Source organism: Pararge aegeria, chromosome 6 (genome assembly GCF_905163445.1).
Source record: "Pararge aegeria chromosome 6, ilParAegt1.1, whole genome shotgun sequence".
In the NCBI taxonomy this organism is placed as follows: Eukaryota; Metazoa; Arthropoda; class Insecta; order Lepidoptera; family Nymphalidae; genus Pararge; species Pararge aegeria.
Genome location: NC_053185.1, coordinates 4,746,589 through 4,769,276, shown reverse-complemented (window position 1 = coordinate 4,769,276; position 22,688 = coordinate 4,746,589). Strand labels below are relative to the sequence as shown.

The 22,688-nt window shown below is 36.1% G+C and overlaps 1 protein-coding gene across 1 annotated transcript; it reads left to right on the top strand.

The window, feature by feature from the left end:
• Window positions 1-2,045: 2,045 nt before the first annotated feature.
• Window positions 2,046-21,081, top strand: LOC120624649 (ubiquitin-protein ligase E3B). The gene is made up of 19 exons (XM_039891310.1): window positions 2,046-2,427; window positions 3,295-3,534; window positions 3,774-4,026; window positions 4,873-5,061; window positions 6,117-6,308; window positions 6,786-7,111; window positions 8,232-8,356; window positions 8,833-9,004; window positions 9,737-9,855; window positions 10,612-10,784; window positions 11,218-11,298; window positions 11,996-12,194; window positions 12,681-12,844; window positions 13,616-13,762; window positions 14,528-14,643; window positions 14,968-15,097; window positions 16,143-16,307; window positions 17,270-17,381; window positions 19,771-21,081. Exons 1-19 carry the CDS (start codon window positions 2,267-2,269, stop codon window positions 19,941-19,943), a joined length of 3,237 nt encoding a protein of 1,078 aa, XP_039747244.1. The 5' UTR covers window positions 2,046-2,266; the 3' UTR covers window positions 19,944-21,081.
• The last annotated feature ends 1,607 nt before the right edge of the window (window positions 21,082-22,688 follow it).

The window sequence follows — 22,688 nt, the reverse complement described above, 5'->3', positions numbered from 1 at the left end:
TCTCTGCTCAAGTTTAGCCAGTGTGCATCTCCGCACAGCTTCAGTGGATACACCATTGTTCAGTTGAAAAACATCTCTTCTCGCCTCCGCTTCAAACATCTCCGGACATCTCCGCCCTGGTGGAATCCGGGATTTGAGTTTCCTTCAAGAGTACCAACCTAAGCCATGTTCCCCTAGTAATAAAATATTTCAGATAGATATTCATAAAAGTCTAGATATCGCAAGAAAGGTAGACGCAATTTTTATCCCTCTTAAATGCAATCAATGGAAACAGTATTAATACTTTTTAGAATCGGTTGTGACAACCTGAGTTTCTGTGAATCAATAATTAGCTAACTTGTTTAACTCCTAAGCAAAGCTCACTTCGTATTGTTTCCACAGGGGGAATCGTTTTCGCTTATGTCGAGAGAGCAGTTGTACCTACTTACAGATAGAAAAGATGGTTTGTGTTGTGTTAAAACGAGTAAACGATAATAAGTATTGAAATAATGAATAAATTGAATACCCTTTTATTACCAAAGAAAAAAATAGTTACAGAGATATACACATGGAGCAAATTGGTGGCCTTATTGCTACATAGCGATTTCTTCTAGGCAACCAAAGTCGCAAAAGGAAAAAACATAGAAAAGAGGTTAAGGTGGTTCAATAAATGAGATTACATACGTTTCACAAATATATAAATATAATATATAAGTATTATGTAAGGTTAAAACAATACGCAGCGAGCGGTGATAGTCTATTGGGTAAGACTACTTGGTATTTTATACTAACCATTTTAATGTAATTGTTTTATTTGATAAATAAATAAAAAAATAAAAAAAAAGACTTCGGCTACACATTTGGGGGACGGAGTGCAATCCCCGGCACTCACCTGAGTTAAGTGCGCTTAAATTAAATAAAACTTGCTCTAAAGATGAAAGAAACGCTTACATTAAATAAAACTTGCTCTAAAGATGAAAGAAAACACCGTGAGTTAACCTGCATGCCTGCAGTCGCACTGCATCAAAATGTTCTAAAAATTAAGTCAATCAATCTCCACTTTCCCAGTTTGCAACCTAAACTTTTGGCATTCTAAGAGTAAACTTCTGCCTTGCAGTGGGGCCAACAATGGGTCGATGATGATTGTTACACAACATTTTGAAGTTAGATGGATCTTACAACAGAAGAACGGACAGAAAGACCGAAAAAAATATAGGTAATTTCCGACACGTTAACTGAGAACTGAGTAGCAAGGCACAAATAATTAGTGTCGCATTTATTAAATCTTTTCGTAGATCGATCATCAACAATCAATCAACAAGGATAAATAACACTAGGTACTAGCTCGAATGAAAAAATCTAAAATAATTAAATGTTTAAATCATTGAATAACGAGATAATTTTAAATCAATGGTTGAATTAAGATAGTAGGTATGTATTTTATCTTCGTCTAAGTATGATGAAAATACTTTATAAGTTATTGTGATAGTAGGTACACACCACAAATAGTCGTAGTCGTAATAGTAGTATTTGTGGTATCTACCTAACCCAGCTTCGGTTTTCCCTACCTGCGGAGACATTCATAATATGACGGGCGACTTCGTCGTATGTCCAACATAGTAGTACGCAGAACTTCTGATAAGTATCCCATGCAAACTTTAGAATATGTTCCGACCTAATTCCTTTCTTTTTAACAATGCTTACCACGTATAAGCTTGTATTAAAAAAAAAAAATGTTCATCATATTCTGTAATCCGAAAGACGAAAACGCGTAGAAATTAAAAGAGGAGCAAATCGCATCTATCGCAAGCTTATATTGAATCTAGCAATTCAAATAGGCATCGAAATAATTTTGATATTTAAATTATTTTTGGTCTTTATTATTATGAAGTAACATGCTTTTATTTCGATAAAAATAAAAAAGGAACAGTTTCTTGACTTTTTTGCTTTATATAGTACCTTGGGTGTTGCCTAGTTAAAAAAATAAATCCTTATTTTTTTTAAATGGTAGCACCCTTCTGTGTTTGACAACCGATGAATGTCAAACAGAGTTAATTTCTCGGTGAGAGAGCCAGGCAAAATGAAAAAGTAACAAATTAAAGAAAATTACCCTCGTGAGCGCTATGTTATAGTTTGTGTTTAAAGATTTTTATTGTAAATTTTATGAATAAACATACTAGCTTCAGTTGCCGTGTTAATATTTGCGAATTTGCCATGAATCGAAATGGCTCGTCCTGACAGTGATTAGGTTCAAAAAGAAAACAAAGCTTTAATAGAGCGGCTTAAAATGTTTTCGAAGTCCATAACTACAAAGGATTCGTTCCTGGAGCAGACCAAAGCGGCACGGGAAGAACGGGCTTTAGAAAAGAAGCGAGAACAGTCTGCTATACAAATTCAAGCAATAGTGCGAGGTTGGCTCGCGAGACATAGATTCGTGAAGCTAATTTTGTAAGTACGAACTCTTTAATGGGCTAATTAATACGGCACCAATAAAAGCTTATTATAACTTTGTTATTGGACAAGTGAATGTCGTCCTGCGCGCTAAATCAACGGGTCCAATTATGTTTTTCATCCATCCAAGAATAATATCTTCTTGATAGTTATTAAAATATATAGCAAATCTAACATCCGATTCATTCCATTATTTAGGAACAGTTAGGGGACAAATTGACATAAAGCAAAATAACTTAGATTAATTTTGTTTGGCAACAATATAAATTTTCCACAAAATAATTTAAATTGAGCTAGAATAAGTGTCCCATAAAAAAGGGTGTGCATTACATATCAATTATATACAACAAATGTCCAATAGGTAAATTTAAGAGGTTTGTGGGAGCAGAATAAAGCTATCTGGCCAGCCTTTGTAGTTATTTTTTTAATAACAAACTCCACCATGGACCAGGGAGCTGTTAGTTAGTATCAATAATAAATATACCAAGGACCCTGATGGCTAAACCAGGGTGAGCCCTGTGGTTTTAAATGATAGATCCTGAGTTCAATCCTCAGTAGGTATCCTCAATTTGCAAATTTATAATTTATGAATTGAATTTGGTCTGATTGGAAGCTTTGGCAGTGGGGCTAGTACTGTCTATTGTATGTGTAGGTCAGCCGGTTACTATGTTACACTGCATCATCATTTACCACCAGGAGAGATTGCAGTAAATTTTTATTGCAGATTGCAAAAAAAACCTCTGTAAAAGTGAGTTGGCCTGATACAGCAGAGATGTTATAACGATGATGTTGACTAATTTATGTTTAGCTTCCAGAATGAATATTGACTTTACTAATTCCTTTGATACTATCCTTTTCTTGTAGAGATGAATTTGACCAACTCCTTCCTGAGTCAGTAAGTCAGGGCTCTCAAGATGAGCCACAACCACCAGAGCTCATTCAAGCTTTGGATGTATACAGAGCGGCATGCCGCCTGTTCCTCATATTTAAACAACAGAGAGATAAAAAGAGATTTGAGAAGCTGTGCAAGTATGTTGTGCAGAGCTTACACTCAGAGTCCGTTAAAATATCATATGTTGGTGTCTTTTTAAATAAAGAATACAGGTTTGTAAGTTTGGTTTTGTTGAAACATTAATTTACATACTAAAAAAAATTGTTCTGAAATGAATGAAACCTTTGAGTTAATTTCTTTACTACAACATTTAAAAACTTTTGATGTAAATTTAATGACATTTTATGTAATTTTTACAATAACCACTGGACCCATAAGGCACTTAAATATTGATTGGCTGCTCAATTTGTCTGTGAATATTGATAAAGAAGTAAAAGAGAATTGTTTTCAGTTTCCGATGGATAGCTCACATAAAAGACATGTTATACAAATGCTGTCAATACCTAGAAGAACTGAAACCTGAATCCCCCTTAGACATGCAGAGTATACTCATCCATCTCCACACATTGCTGGCTTTCACTGCTACCAACACCTGGGCATTGACAAGGCTAAAAAACTTTGAGAAGCTTAGGGGAGGCATGACACAGCTTTGTGCCAATGTTATGGGCTCACTTTTCCATAGAGGCTATTATTTAACTTTGAAGGTAAGATTAATTATATTCTTAAAAATGAATTTAATACACGATACAATTTAGAATTATTCAAAGAAAAAAAATTAAACTTAACTAAACATAAATACTTCATTGACCTGAAAAAAGCATCTATTTATTAATAAATGAAAAAGGGTACCTAATCATTATAATACAAGCTAATTAGCTAAGAGTATTGGAAGTTTTGTGCTTGTTAGAATCATAAACTTTAAATATATTTATATGTTATGAAAATTACCATTTATATTTTAATGAAAACTCATAATATTAGACAATACAAAGTATGCATGTAGGTTCACTAGACATTGCTGTTTATAAAGATTATTCTTCTTTTGCTCTCGTGCAGATTAGTGATGTAAAAAGTAAAAGTCAGATACAATGCAATGTAATAATACTTCTTAGAGTCAACTTAAGCAAAGTTAGTAGAGCTCTGATGTAAAGTCAAAGTCAAATATTTCTCTATTTAAATAGGTACATATATGGCACTTTTGATACATACATTACATGTAAAATATAACATAGAAGTGAGTTGATGGCGAAAACTAAATTCGTCAACCTAAAGCTAAAGCTACAAGGATTCCTAACTGTAAAAAAATACAGTGTGATACATTCATCAACTTCATCATTATCAACCCATGACCACTTCAGAATGCGCTCTTTGTTTATTTGTGGGTTTAAGGCTGTAGTCCACCATGCTGGCCGAGTATAGATGGGTGGACTTATGTGAAACATTACAATGTAATTATTCTTGTTATTTATAAGTGTAGTGTAGCAAATCTAGTGCATCTTACCGTAAATAAGCTTCAAAATTGTTAATTATGGATTCTATACTTTTTACAGTCGCTTCTACTACGAGGTCTATGTCGCGAGAAAGTGGGTTTGAAGAATATATCACTTACAGCAATTGTGACACTTGCACTGAGGCCACTGGTATCTGCTCAGTTCTCCGAGAAACTACTCACAATGTACATCATTCAGATATTGTCTGTACCCACACTAGTCTTCCATATGCAGCAGATATCACCTGAGGTTTGTGCAGAGATAAATACTACAGAATTGCGAACAGTACAGTAGGACAGTAATATCACTCTTATTTTGGATAGCCTCTTCAGGTTTTCCTATTGTAGGTTGCTGGGAGAAACATCAGCAATTTCTTTGCAAGAAAAATTTAGCATCCTCAGGGTTTTTAAAGTATTTCACAGGATGCTTATGCATCAGAAAGGGGCAGGTACAGTTTACTTGCAGTCTGTATAATATACCAAATGTACGTTACATTGGGTTCAATATATTACAGGCCTGAGTTATGTTATAAATGTGAAAGTAAGTTTGTTTGTTTCTTTATTTGTTTTTTATTCCTTTATGCCTTAACTAAGGAACCAATCAACACAATTTTTGACGAGTTGTCAAGAGGCTGGAGAGTAACGTAGGCTACTTTTTATCCAGGCAGCACAGGATAGCACAGGCAGGAGACAGAAATTATATCCCTTGACAAGGGATATAAATAACGTTTATTGTTACACAAAAAATATTTGTTTATTATTTCCACTTGTTGTTGTTATTGTGCGCCAGAGCTCTGTGAGTTGATAAAGCTATGGGAGGAGATAAATTTTTATCCTTTCCCTGGGGAGAAAATTGTGTCCTGCCCATGCTAGCCGTGCTGGAAAACAAACGGTACCCACTGTATTTGTATAAAATCGTAATAAAAGCAGCCAAAGGAAGCGGGCACCAGGTTGTTGAAAAATATCTATCAGTCTCCCGTGTATTAAATTATTTATTGTTTTTATACATTTATATGCTATTGACGGCCGATTGGCGCAGTTTGCATTGACCCTGCTTTCTGAGTCCATAGCCGTGTGTTCGATTCCCACAACTGGAAAATGTTTGTGTGATGAGCATGAATGTTCATCAGTGTTGGGGTATTTATATGTATATTCTAAGTATTTATGTATATTATTCATAAAAATATTCATCATAAGTCATCTTAGTACCCATAACACAAGCTACATTTACTTTGGGTCTATATGGCGATGTGTGCGTCGTCGTAATATATTTATTTATTATATTATATTTTTAATATGTTTCAGTCAATAGCCGCATTCAGATCGCATGGTATGTTTGACAAGTGTGTAGAGTTCCTCAGTGCTGATCAGAACATGCGAATAGTATTCAACACCTTGGAGGGCAACTATGCGCTATGTTTACTTGGTAACCTCATACAACTGGCCTATTGCGAGCGAGAACATGCACAACCAAACGCGTACTATCCGACATTTGTGGTAAGTGACTCTTTCAATCATAAAACGTTAAGATATAATTTACTTCTATGTAATGTTAAACGCCTTTAAGACGTTTATTTTAACTAACGCGTCTTATAAATTATGATGCAAAATAAAAATTCCTAAAATGCAAACATAATTATGTTACAAAAGTAGGGAATAATTATGGGTAGCTTATATACAAATAAAATAAATAGAGATTATTTAATCTTCTACATCAAAAAATCTGCTCTTAAAGTTTGTTTATATTCCTTTTTTTTAGTACATATAAAAAAAAAAAAATTCCAATGAGAAAAAATATTCTTACTGGAAACAAACATGAAATGGATGAATTTTGTAGTGTGGTCCTTTGACATTGATATCAAATTTAATTATTAATCCATTATCTTGAAGAGTTTTCCTATAATAAAGATTAAAGAATATTTTCCTATTATAATAAAGATTACAATTGTACAAAAATGAACTTTTCTATTACAGTTAGTGGTGAGCCGTTTTCTAGACAGCTGCCAGCAGTACGTAGTTTGTAAAAAGGGTAATCTTAGCAACTGGCATCCAATCCTCGGCTGGTTCGCACAAAGCTTTGATGCGTACTTACCCCCTACTATGGGGAATCTACGGTTCCAACTATCATTATTATGGGGCACTCCATTGCTAAAGAAATTACTGGGGAGCCCATTGAAGGATATGCTAGAAGCAGGGATTACTGGGGAAGAAGGGGCAGGACCATCTCAACCCTCAACTCCTGTGCAGAGTAATAACCCCGCTGCGTTCATCAGGCGGGCCATAGAAGCTAGAACTAGTAGGTAAGTTACATACCAGACGCATCGCTTCGCGTCATCTGTCTCTCATTATCAGCCTATTGAGATCATTTAACTGGCGAAAGGCCTCTTAGAGCACAGACCCTTTTTTTTTTATCGGGGGGAAATTTTCAGCGATATCCGACCTCACGGAAGATCGGGTTATGTGGGATTTTTACCCACCCCCTCGGTGGCCACCCTCGCCACATATTTGGGAGGCTCCGGGATCCCCTAAGAACGCACCGGTGCCTCCGTCGTAAAGCGCATGTAGAGCACGTCCTGGGAGAAAATATTCCCCTTACCTCATTTGCCTCGCTATGGGCTACGGCAAGCTGCTGTCCCACCCGGGTCGTGTAAGTTGATGTTAAACGGCAAGAGCCCCATCCTGTCCGACACGACCCGATGTCCCTTCATCTGGGACTATTGATCAGACTGAATTGGGCTATGGTTGCCGTCCGCCCGCCTCGGTCGTCTCCGGCAAGGATCGGCTCTCTCTCGATCGCGCTCGGCAGCCTCCTTTTTAACTATTACGATCTCGCAGAAGAAGATCATCGCCCTCCATGCTTCATCCTCTGCCAGCATTGCTGCTACTACCGCTGAAAGAGTAATGTCGCTCCCAAAGACAGAGCGACTGGTAAAGCACAGACCCACCAACCAATCGCTATGAAGCGTTAAGGCCGCCAAATCGTATACGTTGTTTAGTTATACTTTTCTTTTTTTATGTACTTCTTGTGGTGTGCAATAAAAGTATATTAATTCATTCATTCAGTTACGTTTCCCTAATGCGGTTTGGCGGGCTTAAACGGTTATTATCACACGTTAATGGTAATAACTGGGGCTAACGTAGAGTTTTTAAAAGAAAACGAGATTCTAAGTTGAATCCGGAAATCAAACCTATTATTAAGAAAATAAACTTTTGTTAAGAGAACTGCAAAATTAGATATAGGTTATAATTTTATTGAATACTAAATTGACTGTTATGTTCTTACTTCTCATTAGTTCTGCTAATTAAATTATTAGTCTTAAGTATTGTGTATAATCAAATAAAAAAACATACCATCCCAAAATATGTCGACTAACAAACAGAGATTTTAAGGAAATTATAATATAAGAATATTATTTCCAGGGGGAATTCTAGCAAAAACTTTAGAAAATTAGGATCGCCAGATTGTACAAAAGTGGCACTTATTTGTTCCATGTATCACACAGCTTTACAAACTATGTCTCAAGTTAAATTAGATATATTGACTGGTGAGTAAACTAATTTTTAATAAGTCTTTGATTTTTTACTTTTCGGACAATATTTGCCGTTCACAGTTATTTTACCTCTAGCTGTAAGGTTGGGTTAATTTATATACTTATGTATTTATTGATTCTAACTAGAACGGACCAAGCTTATCAACACAATTTACACTAAATAAAATAAAATGGACTACTTGACTAATTAAAATTATGCTATGAGGACTAATGTGAAAGGTTAAATGTGACATGTAAAAACCCTCTGTGCGAAAAGAGATAGAAATTCTTGTAATAGCCCACTAAAGGGCACGGGTGTCCACTCACAATTACAGATTGGTTCTAAGGGAATCCTCGGTTTAGTTGCAGGTTTATTAGTACAGGCCTAAGTGAAATATTGATCGTGATAACTCAGCTTGGTACTTAATTGCAAAATGAAACTCTGTTTGTTTAAAATTAAAACTTGAGAAGACATACTATACTTGTTACAGGACTTTGCAACCAGGATGAAATACTTTATTCGTTATGGCAATTCTTATGCACGTTGGGACCAAACTGTGGACTGAAAGCTTTCCTCGATCTCTTAGCGCTGAACACTAAAGCTTCAGCGCCAGAATTTCAAATGCTCATTCTATTCAGCGATTGCATGACACATTATGTTACGTAAGTAATATAGCCATGTTACATTTTTTTTACAGTGTACTCTAAAAAGTTTAAAGGTCATGTAAGCCCATTAGCAATATGCAAGCTTACACTATAAGATAATATATCTTTGGTTTTGGGGAAAAGTCATCAAACAGACTAATTGACCGAAACTCTCATGTTCAGCAATGTAGATGTAGATATTTTTGTATCCCACTTCTGATGTCGAATCTTCATTTTCTCTATATGCTCAATACAAAATTAATATAAAATTCGGAAGTTATGTAAGCCCATCTCCAGAATGCAAGCTCTATAAAATCTATTATTTAAAAAAAAATACACGATAGACTTGCGTTTGACGACTATCATGCCTGATCGAAAGCAAAGATGAGTTCTTAGTTGGGGCGCGCTTGCCTAGAAAATGTTTAGTCACTTCAGGTTGTATGTGGCAGAAAACACCGATGCGGGCTGATCGTTCCAAACCATAGCGGTATAAATCAGAAACAAGGAAGAAAAAGGTACCTGTTGGCTGAATGTAACCCAAATAAGGAGGCAACTTTCTTTTCTGTGAAATGATTCGGCGGTATAAACGTGAAAAGACACCAAACAGACTGATCAAACATGCGTACTTTCGCATTCAAAAATGCGGATTTCGATAGTTTAGTATCCCACTTCTGACGTCTAATATTAATTTTCTGTGTATCCTCAATAGAAAATGATTTGCGATAATTAGTGAGTTTTGTATTGTTTTAGGATATTAGATGACATGGAGATGTATGAAAAGCAGGATCCTTTCAAATTGCAAGACTTTATTAACATGTCACACTTTTTGAACATGTTCATCTACAAATCGATCATAGGACAATTGTTTGGTGAGTTCCTACCCAATCTGTATCATCATCACTGCTGGGCATAGGCCTCTTTCAAGCAGCGATTTATGCAAATTAATCACTGTACTATTCAAGATATAATGATACTTACAATAACGGCCCATTCAGACATAGAAAGGCTTTCAAATTAACACTTACAGTAGATACATTTTAAGAAAATATCATAACAATGTCTCGAAATTGTAAAACAAACCCCACAGAAATTTGAGTTATTTTTTCTGGAGAAAACAAATACAGGCTTATAGTTGGTTTCGTAACAAGATGCAATATAAAACAGCATAGCATTATTAAGATTCAGCGTAAACACCAATAAAACATATTTCTCTTATGGGGTACCGTGTGATTGTCAACTTTTTTATTTTCATTGTTAGTTGTTATATCGGAAATAGCACACACACAGATCCTGTGAAAATTGCGGCTCTAGTCACTACGTTTTAGTTTCTTGTGATACAACCCGCTAGTGGCTTAGTAATAGAATCCTGTTGTCATGCTTTAGTTACCCTAAATACAAATAAAAATGATCGCATCATATATAATCCTCGTTCGTTAACCGACGTTGCATTAAAGGTTATTTGGATTTTTTTGTTTTCACGTTGTGTGAAGTCGGCACAACATTTCTTCTTGAAACTTGAAGGAGACTTTTTGCTTTGGTATTGGCATATACTACGATAGACCGCTTGACACCAACTGTCCTTAGAAATTCGATATTTTAGAACTTAAAAAAACTCATTATTTTAGACCTAAAGACAATCCAGAGCAATGAGGTTTTCTCGTCTCTACACACGCTGCTACTGGCGTTGTATCGCCGCGACTGTCGCCGAGCTTACGCTCCGGTCCAGCACTGGCTTATTCGGGAAATAAGAGACACACAATTCATGGCCGACCTTGAGAAGGGCAAGAAACCACAGCAGGTGTGTTTTATAACTTAGCATCATCATAATTCTCAGCCTATTATAGGCGATAGGAGAAAAACATTGAATAGAAGCAGGCGTTACTTTGTGGAATTCCATGATATTCCGAAATAATTTATTTCTAAAAAAAGACAATATAAGTCTTAAAACAATACATAGAATAAATTTAAAATAGCAAGATATCTTAAATCATAGATTTGAAACTTCAAGGAATAAATGAATACTAACAAGAACTGGAAGTAGTGTTTAATATAATCTTTGCATCAAAAAAAAAAATCATAATGATCAATAATACTAGAACCCAGAGCTAAAAAGTAAATTATAACTATAAACTATTATGCATAAGTGCCTAAAATTGTTTATGGCCGCCTACACATAGCCTGATGTGCGACTTTATGAAGCATGAGAAGTCAAAATGATTTTATTTATACAGGTTCTGGTGCAAAAAACCCCACATATGATTGCCCACGGAGAACGGGTGAGGCTGTTCAGACGTGCTGTTGCAGATGAAAAGGTAACAGTGGTTACTATTATTTAAATATATATATATATATACTATACGTGCACTGCGGCTTCGCCCTTTAAAGTTACGGAACACAGCGTGCTGCTTCTACACCTACCACAATCAATAAAATACCAAACGTAAAGTTTTTCGTGCTGGAATTGTCCAATATACATACCTATATTATAAAGTACAGATAGTATTTAATGTGTGGCATTTAAAACATCATTTTTGGCGTCCATCATTAAAAGCTCCTATCACTAACAAAGAAATCATTAAAGGAAAAATCAAAATCGCATTGTTAGTTGATTTGTATGCTAAATTTCTTAAATTTGACTAAAGGTCTCTCTCTCCCAGCGGGAGGGTTATAATACCACCGAGCAAAAGTATTGGTGATAGCAATATGTGGTAGGAGTAGCACGGAGGACGCTGCTGCCGGTTCTCCGTTATATTCCCTTAGTCGCCTCGTACGACACCCGCGGGAAGAGGAGGGCTGGTGACAACTTATTATTTATGTATTCTTATCTGCGGCATAAACTATATGAGTAACTTTAAAAGTGATCGAATAGGCATAAGGGCCAACAGATTCACAAAGTGTATCAAAATACCATTTACATGTTAAGAAAAAGAAAAACTTCTCAGACAACAAGCGTCTTCTGGCTTTCTCTTTTCTAAATGAATGTTGTTATTTCTATTTATCTGTTCTTAGGTAGTCCTAGGTCTAACAGAACGCGCGTGCGGCGGTCGATCGACACTGGTAACGGTCCGGAGAACTAGACTGGTGGAAGATGGATATCGACAACTTGCGTTGTTACCTAGTAGGGCGTTCAGGGGCGTCGTGCGAGTGCGGTTCATCAACGAGCAGGGTTTGGACGAAGCCGGCATCGACCAGGATGGCGTGTTCAAAGGTAAGTTATAAGCGCATTGATAATTATTCTCCCACCGGGAGACTGTTCCAGAAAGTATTTTGTATGATAGCAAAATCTTAATACTAAACTGAATTGTCAAATCTTAAAATACTGTTATACTTTCATATGTTTAAGATTGTGAAAACGATAGCTCTGTTGTATTGGTTTATTTTAGAAATTTGTGAAGAACAGAATCGGCACCATTGTTTGTTGTGTAGCAACTTTTATTATATTAAGGCCTATTCCTACCTTCTGACTATTGTCGGATAGTATAAACGTAATTTTTGACACTTTCTTACTTTGTGTCAAGTGACAAAGAATAAGCTATCCAATTCTGACTATTGTCGCATAGTGTAAACGTAAGTTTTGTCACTTTCTTACTTTATGTCAAGTGACAAAGAATAAGCTATCCAACACTTATCAGAAAACAACACTTCAAAGTAACTTTTGTTCTCACACTGAATTTTGGCTTTATATTTATTGCAGAGTTCCTAGAAGAAACTATTAAACGCGTTTTCGATCCGTCACTAAACCTCTTCCGCGTGACGAGTGAAGAGCGTCTTTACCCGTCTCCGACGTCATGTCTGCAGGAGAACCATTTGCAACTGTTTGAATTTATCGGGCGCATGCTTGGGAAAGCTGTTTATGAGGTATTTACAATGTTTGTTAAAAATCTTTGGTATTTGTAACTTGTTTGTTCGGAGAAGCAACCGGGTGATGTTCCTGTAGGATTCATTAATGACTTGTGATAATTTGCGTCTTCAATCGAGTGAGCCTATATGTCTATTATGTATGTTATATATTTATATATATTATGTATATTTTATATTAATGTTGCGTATATTTATTTAAATTATTTATGTATTTATATCTATAGATTTGTGATTATATAATAAATCAACACTCTTGGCACTATCCCGTTCTTTTTCTGTCTATAAAGGTTGCCTGTAGAAGATTGCTTGCAGCAATAAGGCCGCCTTTGCATGTATACTGTATACTCCTTACTGTTTCCATTCCTGTATGTTATAGTGCAATAAAGTGTATCTTTTTCTAAGTGTTGGTTGGATTACAATAACCGCTTTTTGTTATAATTTGTCAATCCAAACACGGGTGAAATCGAAAGATAGTGTAGTGTGTGTGAAGAATACCTTCCTATCATGGTATTATTCCTTATCAAATTAATAGTTTTATAATTAAGATTGATTGATAATGTTCATGCAAATTCCTTTTTGAATTATTCAAATTGGACATAACGTTAAGAAGTTACGACGGGTATAGAAATGCTAAAACCAAGAAACATGCCGCGGGCCGCCCCGCCGCATATAGTTTTTGAAATAAGCCTAGACCCAGTAGGTTGCGCAACTATTAAGGTCTAGTATTGTATAAATTAATCTTTTTTTGTATGAATGTATCTTTTTTAGGGAATCGTGGTGGATGTGCCATTCGCTTCTTTCTTCCTGAGTCAGGTGTTGGGGCAGACGCAACAAGCGCTTTATAGCTGGATCGATGAGCTGCCTTCTCTGGACCGCGATCTCTACCGCAGTCTGACCTATATCAAGCACTTTCAGGTACGAGAACTGTGATCTATCATCTACACAAGCTCAATCATCATCTTCATTACAAACGATTGACGTCCACTGCTGGATATATAGGTCTTTTGTAGGGATTTCCAGATACCACGATCTCGTGCAGCTTGAGCCAACGGTGCCCTGCACTGCGACTCGTTTGATTTCATCTATCCACCTCGTCGGGGATCTACCAACGCTGCGTTTACCGGTGCGAGATCGCCATTCCAGCACCTTGGAACCCGCCCATTGCCACTTTACCTTCATGTCTCTTTGGACTATGTCGGTAATTCTGGTTCTTCTACGGATCTGCTCATTCCTGATGTAATCACGTAAAGATACTCCAAAAATAGATTTCTCCATCGCCCGCTGTGTCTCTGAGCCTTCTTATGAGACCCATAGTCAGCGACACAAGCTTCAAAAGTTGGTTACATTTTATGATTTCACTTAGCTTGAGATAAGAGCCATCTGCCTACCTGATGTTTAGTGGGAAAACCGTCGCCTATAACCAGAGCAACACTTCGCAAGGAGCATGCAAGGAGTCTTACCAAGTGCCTGTGTCTATCAACCCGAGGCGTAGTTGCTAAGCTTCCTTACACCGGCAACCACGGCCTTCAGACCGGCTGTTTGGCGCCAGGGTTCTTCCCCGTTTGCGTGAGCCCACCGCTCTAGAATCTATGTTCTGCTACAACTTCGGTTATAATTGACATATTACACGCTTGACTGTACCGTACGAGAGGTCTATTCAAAATGAACGATATTTTTCAGGGTGACATTTCAACGCTGGAACTCACGTTTTCCGTGGATGAAGAAAGACTGGGCGAGATTGTGACACACGAGCTTGTTCCCGGCGGAAAAGCGATACCCGTTACGAATGAAAACAAGTAAAAACGAATTGCATGTTCGATAAGTATTGTTTTAAGGTCCCACTTCTGGGTACAGGTCTCAACTCTCATGGGAGAGATGGACTCAGAGTTTCGGTGTTGCTCCAATGTTACAACCGGGACTTACTTTATCGTGCTCTCCGAGACACGGCGCAAATATTCTAACTTTCAACAGGTACTGAGAATTTCTAATAATTAATTTCAGACCCTGTAATCGAATCAAGGGCTCACCTCGAATTTTACATGCGCAAAGCCGGATTCGAAACCTAGTATTTAATCATGTGAAAGTCATAAATTGAACACTATATAGTTTATTTCTTACAGAATAAACTACATTCACTTGATGGCACATTTTCGGATGCACACGCAAATAAAGGATCAGACGAATGCTTTCATCAAGGGATTTAGAACTATAATTAATCCGGAATGGCTTTCATTATTCTCTACACCAGAGGTAAACACCAAACTTGTTATATTTTTCCATAGAATAAGGAACTAACAGAACCCTTATTCAAAAACAGTGAGTAGGCCTTGTGCACATCTGATATTACACCCGCGGATTGTTGCAAGCTCACAAACTTTCTCATTTTAGTAAACGTAAGAATGTAGTTTTGCCAGTTAGCTTGCCAGTCCAAGTGTATTGTGTAATTACGAACGGAAATTTAATATGCTCCATTTAATTTTCGTTCGTAAGTTCGTTTGTTCAACTTCTTTAAAAGAGAATTAGCTGCCTTATTCTACAGCTTTTTCTTATTTATCAAATAAAACAATCACATTAAAATGGTTGGTATAAAAGCACCGAAAAAACCGCAGAGGTGCCTATCTGCAACGATTACCTGAGGTGTAAATTAGAAGAATTAAAAACCAGCTGTGGGGAAAACATACTGCTTAATTGTAGAACGATAGGAACTACGTAAGCGTGTAAATTTTTATTTTTATTTTAATTATTAACAGTAGTAATTACCAAAATAAATGAACATAAACTATACTAGATACAAAAGAGTCAGCCAACTAACTTCGCTATAAAGTATTCTTTGAGTTTACGCTTAATGTTTTTAATATTTAAACATATTAAAAACATTAAACGTATTAACGTTATAACATACCATCAGGTGGAATGCAGTCAAAGGCTAATTTGTAGAGGAATGAAAAGAATACTGACGAAACGATTATTTTCTACTGTGTATTAGCTTAAGTAATCAAACGGGCTTCCAGGGTGGTTTGTCGTATATAAACATGTCGCGTGATTAAAAATAATGTGTTGCTATACGAAACATTTCCGCCGAATCGCTGCCGAACTTCCGTCTGAGCAGAGTTCGCCTGTACGCTATAACGCGACGTAATTTCGGTTAGGTGTGTCATCAGTAATAAAATACATTGCAGGCGTAGTCACGCCGAACTTCGGTGGCGTAGTTTCGGTATAGTGTGTTTAAACACTAACTGACACATTTTCATTCTATCTATATGAAGTATTTATACTGTTTGCCTTCTCCTTTAAGCTGCAACGGTTAATAAGCGGCGATAACGTTCCACTGGACCTGCGCGATTTACGTCGACACACTCAATACTACGGCGGCTTCCATGATTCGCATCGCGTGGTCTGCTGGCTGTGGGACGTTCTGCAGAGGGACTTTACCGAGAACGAGCGTGCTATGTTTCTTAAGGTATGAGTCCGCTTTTTGTCTCTGCTCCTCGAAGTTATAACAATAAGAAGAAATACTTTTTTTGCTTTTCTGTGTTGTGTACAATAAAAGTATATTCATTTATTCATAGATTCAATCAATCAATCAATAGCTGTTAAAAAGCCCGTGTTAATAATCGCCATATACATAATGCGTGTATAACACATTTCCAAATAAAAATTCTAATTCTTTTATTTTAATCGCAAAAGGAACTTGATCGACTTGATATATATTTTTTTTAAGTTTCTTTTGACGTTTCACCGTCAAATATTTTTTTTAAATTATTTGACGGTGAAATATTTTATCTAACCTTGAGTCTATAGTAAGTCTACAAGTGGGGATCTGAGGAAGTGGCCCTATGGAAATAGATTCTTGAACTCAATATTTTTTTCAATGATTATTGTAGTAATTTATTTTACTACCTCTTTTTCTTTTTTTTATTACACAAACTACTAAAATCCTGAAACTCACATGAGTTTATTTGGATGCTGCACATTCCTCTAAAATCTTATAAGTTTAAATATATACAATATCATATTTTAACCATTAAAAAGCAATACAGTATACAGCAGGGTAGTATAGAGATACCCGACCCAGAGAAGATCGGGTTATATGGGATTTTTACCCACTAAAACCCCCCCTCGGTGGCCATTCTCGGCACATATTTGGGAGGGATTAATTGACTGACCATGCAGATGGTCCTGATTTTAACCCATACCCAAAAAAAATGGACCAACTCTTCGCAGGGCATTCAAGGAACCCGTCCTGCAACGTGATGCCCTGTGTCCTCTAACCTGAGGCATAGATATTTAGTCGTGTGCCATTAATTACACCGGCAACGACGCCCCAACAATGGCCTAGTACTTCCCCGGACGATCCCTGTCAAAAAAAGCTAACTACCACTACTAACTTGTCAGTTAAGAACGCAATATTGCTTTTTTTAGTTCGTGACGTCATGTTCCAAGCCTCCGGTCCTAGGTTTCGCGCACCTTAAGCCTCCATTCTCGATCCGGTGCGTCGAAGTTGGTGATGATGAAGACACCGGTGATACTATAGGTAAGATTCTATACAGCCCATCTTACAAATTACGTCTTATTATATAAATGATAATAGTGAATAGTGAATCGCTACGTATTTTTTACGTTTACCGTCAACTGCCACATAAAGAAAGATATCAGTAGTATTTCATAACGATTATTCATCATATTTCGGCCTTTTAAAGAATGTTTTCCTGACAGGCCCTGATTGAATGGACGCTGTTACTTTGATGTGGCGCCACATAAAACGCTTTACGATAAAAATATCTCTATAGTGTTTTAGATGTTGCTCGCGACTTCTACCGAAATTGTTTAGATTTTTTAAGAATTTTTACTATCGCGGGTTTAAAAGTATGAAATGTCTCCATGATGCGAGCTATGTCTATGCAAAATTTCAACGATATCTGTTTTGCCGCTAAGCTGTGGCAATTATTTTAACTATCTGGAAACGGTTCCGATGTGATTAATACACAGTATATTTTGTCTCCGATATTAACACGGTCATGGTTGCGCCAAACATAAGTAAACAAACCTTAAAAACCAGATAAGACACACTATCGCAATCAACATTGTCAATCGCATCTTAGCTCTTGTATATTTTTCATTACGTACCTCAAATTCCTGCTAATAGTGTTGATATGTGTGGCCTACTAGTAGCAACAAAAAATATTAAATTATATCAACTTACAATTGTTATCCGTCCGTCCGTTTGTCTAGCACGATGTTGTATCTTATAAACCGTAATATGTAGATTTGAATTTTTAACAGAATGCTTATTTCTATTGAACCTATAATCAAATAATAACTGAAGAGGAGTCTCGATACAAGAAGCATGTTTTCTTGGTGTTTTAGTCTGGTTTTGTCTTAATTTATATTATTTTGGTATGTATATTGGTATAAAACCGAACTCTCAACTTCGCCTGATCTTTTTTTTATAATAATAAATAGACAAAGCAGATGGCACACCTGATGGTAAGTGGAAAAGTTTCACCTATAAACAGGGCAACACTTCGCAGGGCATGCAAGAAACACGTCAAGCAACGTACCGCCCTGTGTCCATTAACCTGAGGCTAGGTGTTAAGCCTAATTTTTCTGAAATAGTCCACCTTATTTAAAAGAAAACTTTGAATTCGTTGGTCGCCCTGGTGAAGTTCTCCGTACTGCAAGGAAGCTGATCTTAAGGGTGCCATCTTTCTTCCACCGATCTTTCACTGTTCGGGCTGTTAAGCTTTGGAATGCCTTGCCTCTTGAAATCCGTGAGGCACAATCTATTACCATTTTTAAAAAACTTGTCAAAGATCATTTTTTGTCTGAATCTGCGGATCTTTAACATACCTATTCCCTTCTGTTTTATATGTGGTTTGACAATATTGTATATAACGGAGGCCGAAGTCGCAACTCGTTATCGTGGGCGAGTTCTTCTTCTTGATCCGATTGCATAATTGTTGGTACTCGGGCAAATAAACGCGAGAAGCTAATCACATGATTTATTGCACACAATATTTCCACTTCGAATAATAATTAACACACTGTAGTTCACACAGATATCACTTTTAAACACTTTGTAAATAACTAGGTAAATAGCACTATGTAGCGAACGATGGGTTTGGCGCGGCGGTGTGACTAGAGACCATGCTCCACTAAGCTCTCAACTACAACTGTTCACCGGGCCCCAGCCCTACTCTAAACGAATCGTCAACCCCCGCCACACCAACCCCACCCAGGTTTGAATGTCAAACTCAACCGAACGATTGACCTCAAATGTCCAAGTCAATTGAGTGATTAATTTGAATGTCGACGTCAATTGAGCGATTAAATAAACTAGAACAAACAATACCTGAGTTCGCACATAGACGGCGCTTCACAATTTTGTGCAGTACAACTATTTTATAACAGATGGCGTTTTAAATAATAATCACTTTAATTTTAATCTCCGACATATATATTAACTTATTATTGATATTAATTATATTGGTATATATTAATTATTATCACTAGCTATATATTTTATTGTAAGTTTATTATATGTATATATTATATTTGTATATATAGGTAAATATGCATGTTTATTTAAATGCACCAGCTACCTCTCTTCTTAAGCTGTTTTTAACGCCTGGAAGAGATCGCTATGTAGCGATAAGGCCGCCAAATTGTATACTTTTTGTTAAATTTTTACTTTTAATTTTACTATATGTTTGTGTGGTGTACAATAAAAATGTATTCATTCATAAAACCGACAACCACCAGCCTTTCAGACCAGGTAGTACTTCCCCGGATGAGCTTAGTGTCGTAAAGCTGTACTGCCACTCTTATAATCTTTCTACTGTTTAGTGATGGTACACTAATGGAACGCTCGATTTCACTTAGAATAATATGAGAATAATATGAGCTGTCACTTTTCCCTACAGGTAGTGTCATACGCGGTTTTTTCACAATCAGAAAGAAAGACCCACTCAATCGACTGCCAACTTCGTCGACGTGTTTCAACCTACTAAAGCTACCGAACTACCAAAAACGAAGCACGCTACGTGATAAGCTGCGATACGCCGTCAACAGCAACACTGGCTTCGAACTCTCCTAGTCACTGTTATTATGGTTTGCTACCGAAAACGTTATTATTTTTGAATACTTAAAAACATGCGAATTTTTAAATGCATGTTGGCAACACTGAATGGTTTAAACTCGTGAGTTACATAACGGGTGTAGAAAATTTGTAAAGCGATGTCCTATTTCGGAAACCGATTATTTAAAAAGGGTCTCAAACAATCCCATGATATTGAAAGATGGACGACGAATTTAAATTGTTCCCTTGCGGGAAATCCCCGCATTCTCAACTTTTATTACTATTTACTTCACGGAGATTTCCCGACTTATCGACTAATGAAAATTCGCTTTGGAATTTTAACAAAAGAATAGTAGTGCCATTTCTGTTGTACACCAATTCTTAACTGAATTGATAGGTTTATAAGTACTTCACTATCACTACCCCAATTTTATGTTAAAATTCAATTGATTTCATTTGGTTAGTTAATGAATTGTATACAACAAAAATAATCGTAAGCACCATTGTATTTGAAATCGTCACATTATTTTTTAAGGATTAGATATGGTCACGTTAAAATCCTTATTTAAGAGTCTCTAATCTTGCCAGCTCTGCTCAGAGATCTGGCAGACAGAAGTGTAGAAGAATATCAGCTTTAACGAAACGTCTATAAGTTCCATTTTACTCTTCTCATAATAGTGTCATGTTACTCGATAGCTCCGTCTCTCTCCGACCGCTGGCACTATGATACAAATAAGAGTTGTGAAACATGCGAATAAATATTATAATTCTATTTTACACAGACCCTAGATACTTGTGTAGTAAATGATCCTTTAGACATTGTGTTAAATATCGACAAATTGAAATAATTTTCGTACGTACCCGTGTTACTAAATAAACGACTAACCAATAATGTAGGCCATGCTTATTGTCAAAACAAGAAAATACAAACGAATTTAAGGAAATTGAAGAATTAGCGAACTCAGTCCAAAATAACTAATAGGTGTACATAGACAATAAACTTTTTGTTTTATATGTAAGTTATCTGTATATAGATGCAGTACGCGTCACGAAAGTTGAATAACTTGCAAGTAAGAGCATGTTTTTTTTTAAATTATAATCGACTGAATGTAAATTATAGCATTGTAATGTGATGTGATTTAATGTGACACGAATCAAACGGTGAAGGAAAACTTCGTGAGGAAACGATATGCCTGAGAGTTCTCAATAATGTTCTCAAAGGCGTGAGAAGCCCTCCATTCCGCCCTGGCCAGCTTGGTGGACTACGGCCCAAACCCTTTTCATTATGGGAGGAGACCCGTGCCCCGTAGTGGGCCGGTAATGCTTTGACATGATGATGATCATAGCAAAACTTTTCAATATTTTTATTCCAGTAGTATCCGACGCATTGGTCACAATTCATACACTTCAAACAACACTTTATCTTTCATGGTATAAAGCTCACATTTCAACGCTGTAATTAGAATTAATATAATGTGCGGTGATTGCACATTACTCAAGTATTTCGTGACGAGAATGCATACTGTGCGTGCCAATAACGGAGAATCGGAAATTATCTATTATCTCTAGATAATAGATAAGATAGATTTCTAGATATCTATAAATCGAGAATTAAAATTTATAATGTGTATTAAAATATATATATATGTATTGTACAATTTACCTAAAATTGTATTGTAACCTCGCTTGTACAAACGCGGTTGCCCTTCGATCAATAATTACTACACATGCAATGCCATAAAAAATCGAGCAGAAAATGGGTTCTGTTTTTGTTTATCTACTTATCGGTTATCTATTGAAAGTATATAGTTTAGCAATTAATTAATACTTGCTTTAATGGTAAAAGAAAACATCGTGAGGAAACTTGCCAATCTGCACGAGGCCAGCGTGTTAGGCAACTGCCGAAATCCCTCTCATTTTGATTGGAGACCCGTGTTCTGAGTTGGCCCGTAATGGGTTGACGATGATATGTTGAGGGTACAAAAGAATGGAATTTAACTTATAATAATAATGTATGTTCTAATTTATAATATTAAGTCACTTATATTACTTTTTAACGGACGCTAAGCACACGAACAATAGGTTTTTTTACTTGCAAACCGACGAAAATAGGCTCCTATTTCTTAAGTGAATTCGTACACTTTTGGACTCTTAGAATACTGGACATTACATCTATACTCCATTCATCTGGCCTTAATGATTACCATCTCATCATTACTTTTTTAGTGTAAAGTATGTTTTTAAAATATTTCACAACAAGTGCAATAAAATATATAAAAACAAACAAGATAAAAATATGAAAGTGTGTAATATTGTTTATATTCTTAAAAATTAAAAATAACAGAAATTTTGTTTACATAAAAAGACAGGTAAGAAAAATAGACTTATTATTGATTGAAGCGTTCAGTGCATATGCGAGAGAACAAGTTATATATATATTTTCCGATTTTCCTTCTATTTGGTGCGCAAAGTTATAGTTTGGGAAGGTGTTTTTAATCTTGAATGAAGTATAGAAAAATTGTTGTATAGCAACACTCACCACTATTTTGGGCATTTTTTTTACTTTTGAACTCACTAGTGTTTTAGATATAAATATTATATAATTTTTTGTCTGTTTCATCAAAACTTTTAGTTCATTTTATATATTGTAGAATTAAAATATTGAGTTACGCCATTAATGGAAATCACGTAGACAGACTTTACGTTTTTGTTTAACAACAATCTATATTAAGACGAAATAATTTAACCTTTAAAAAGATCCTC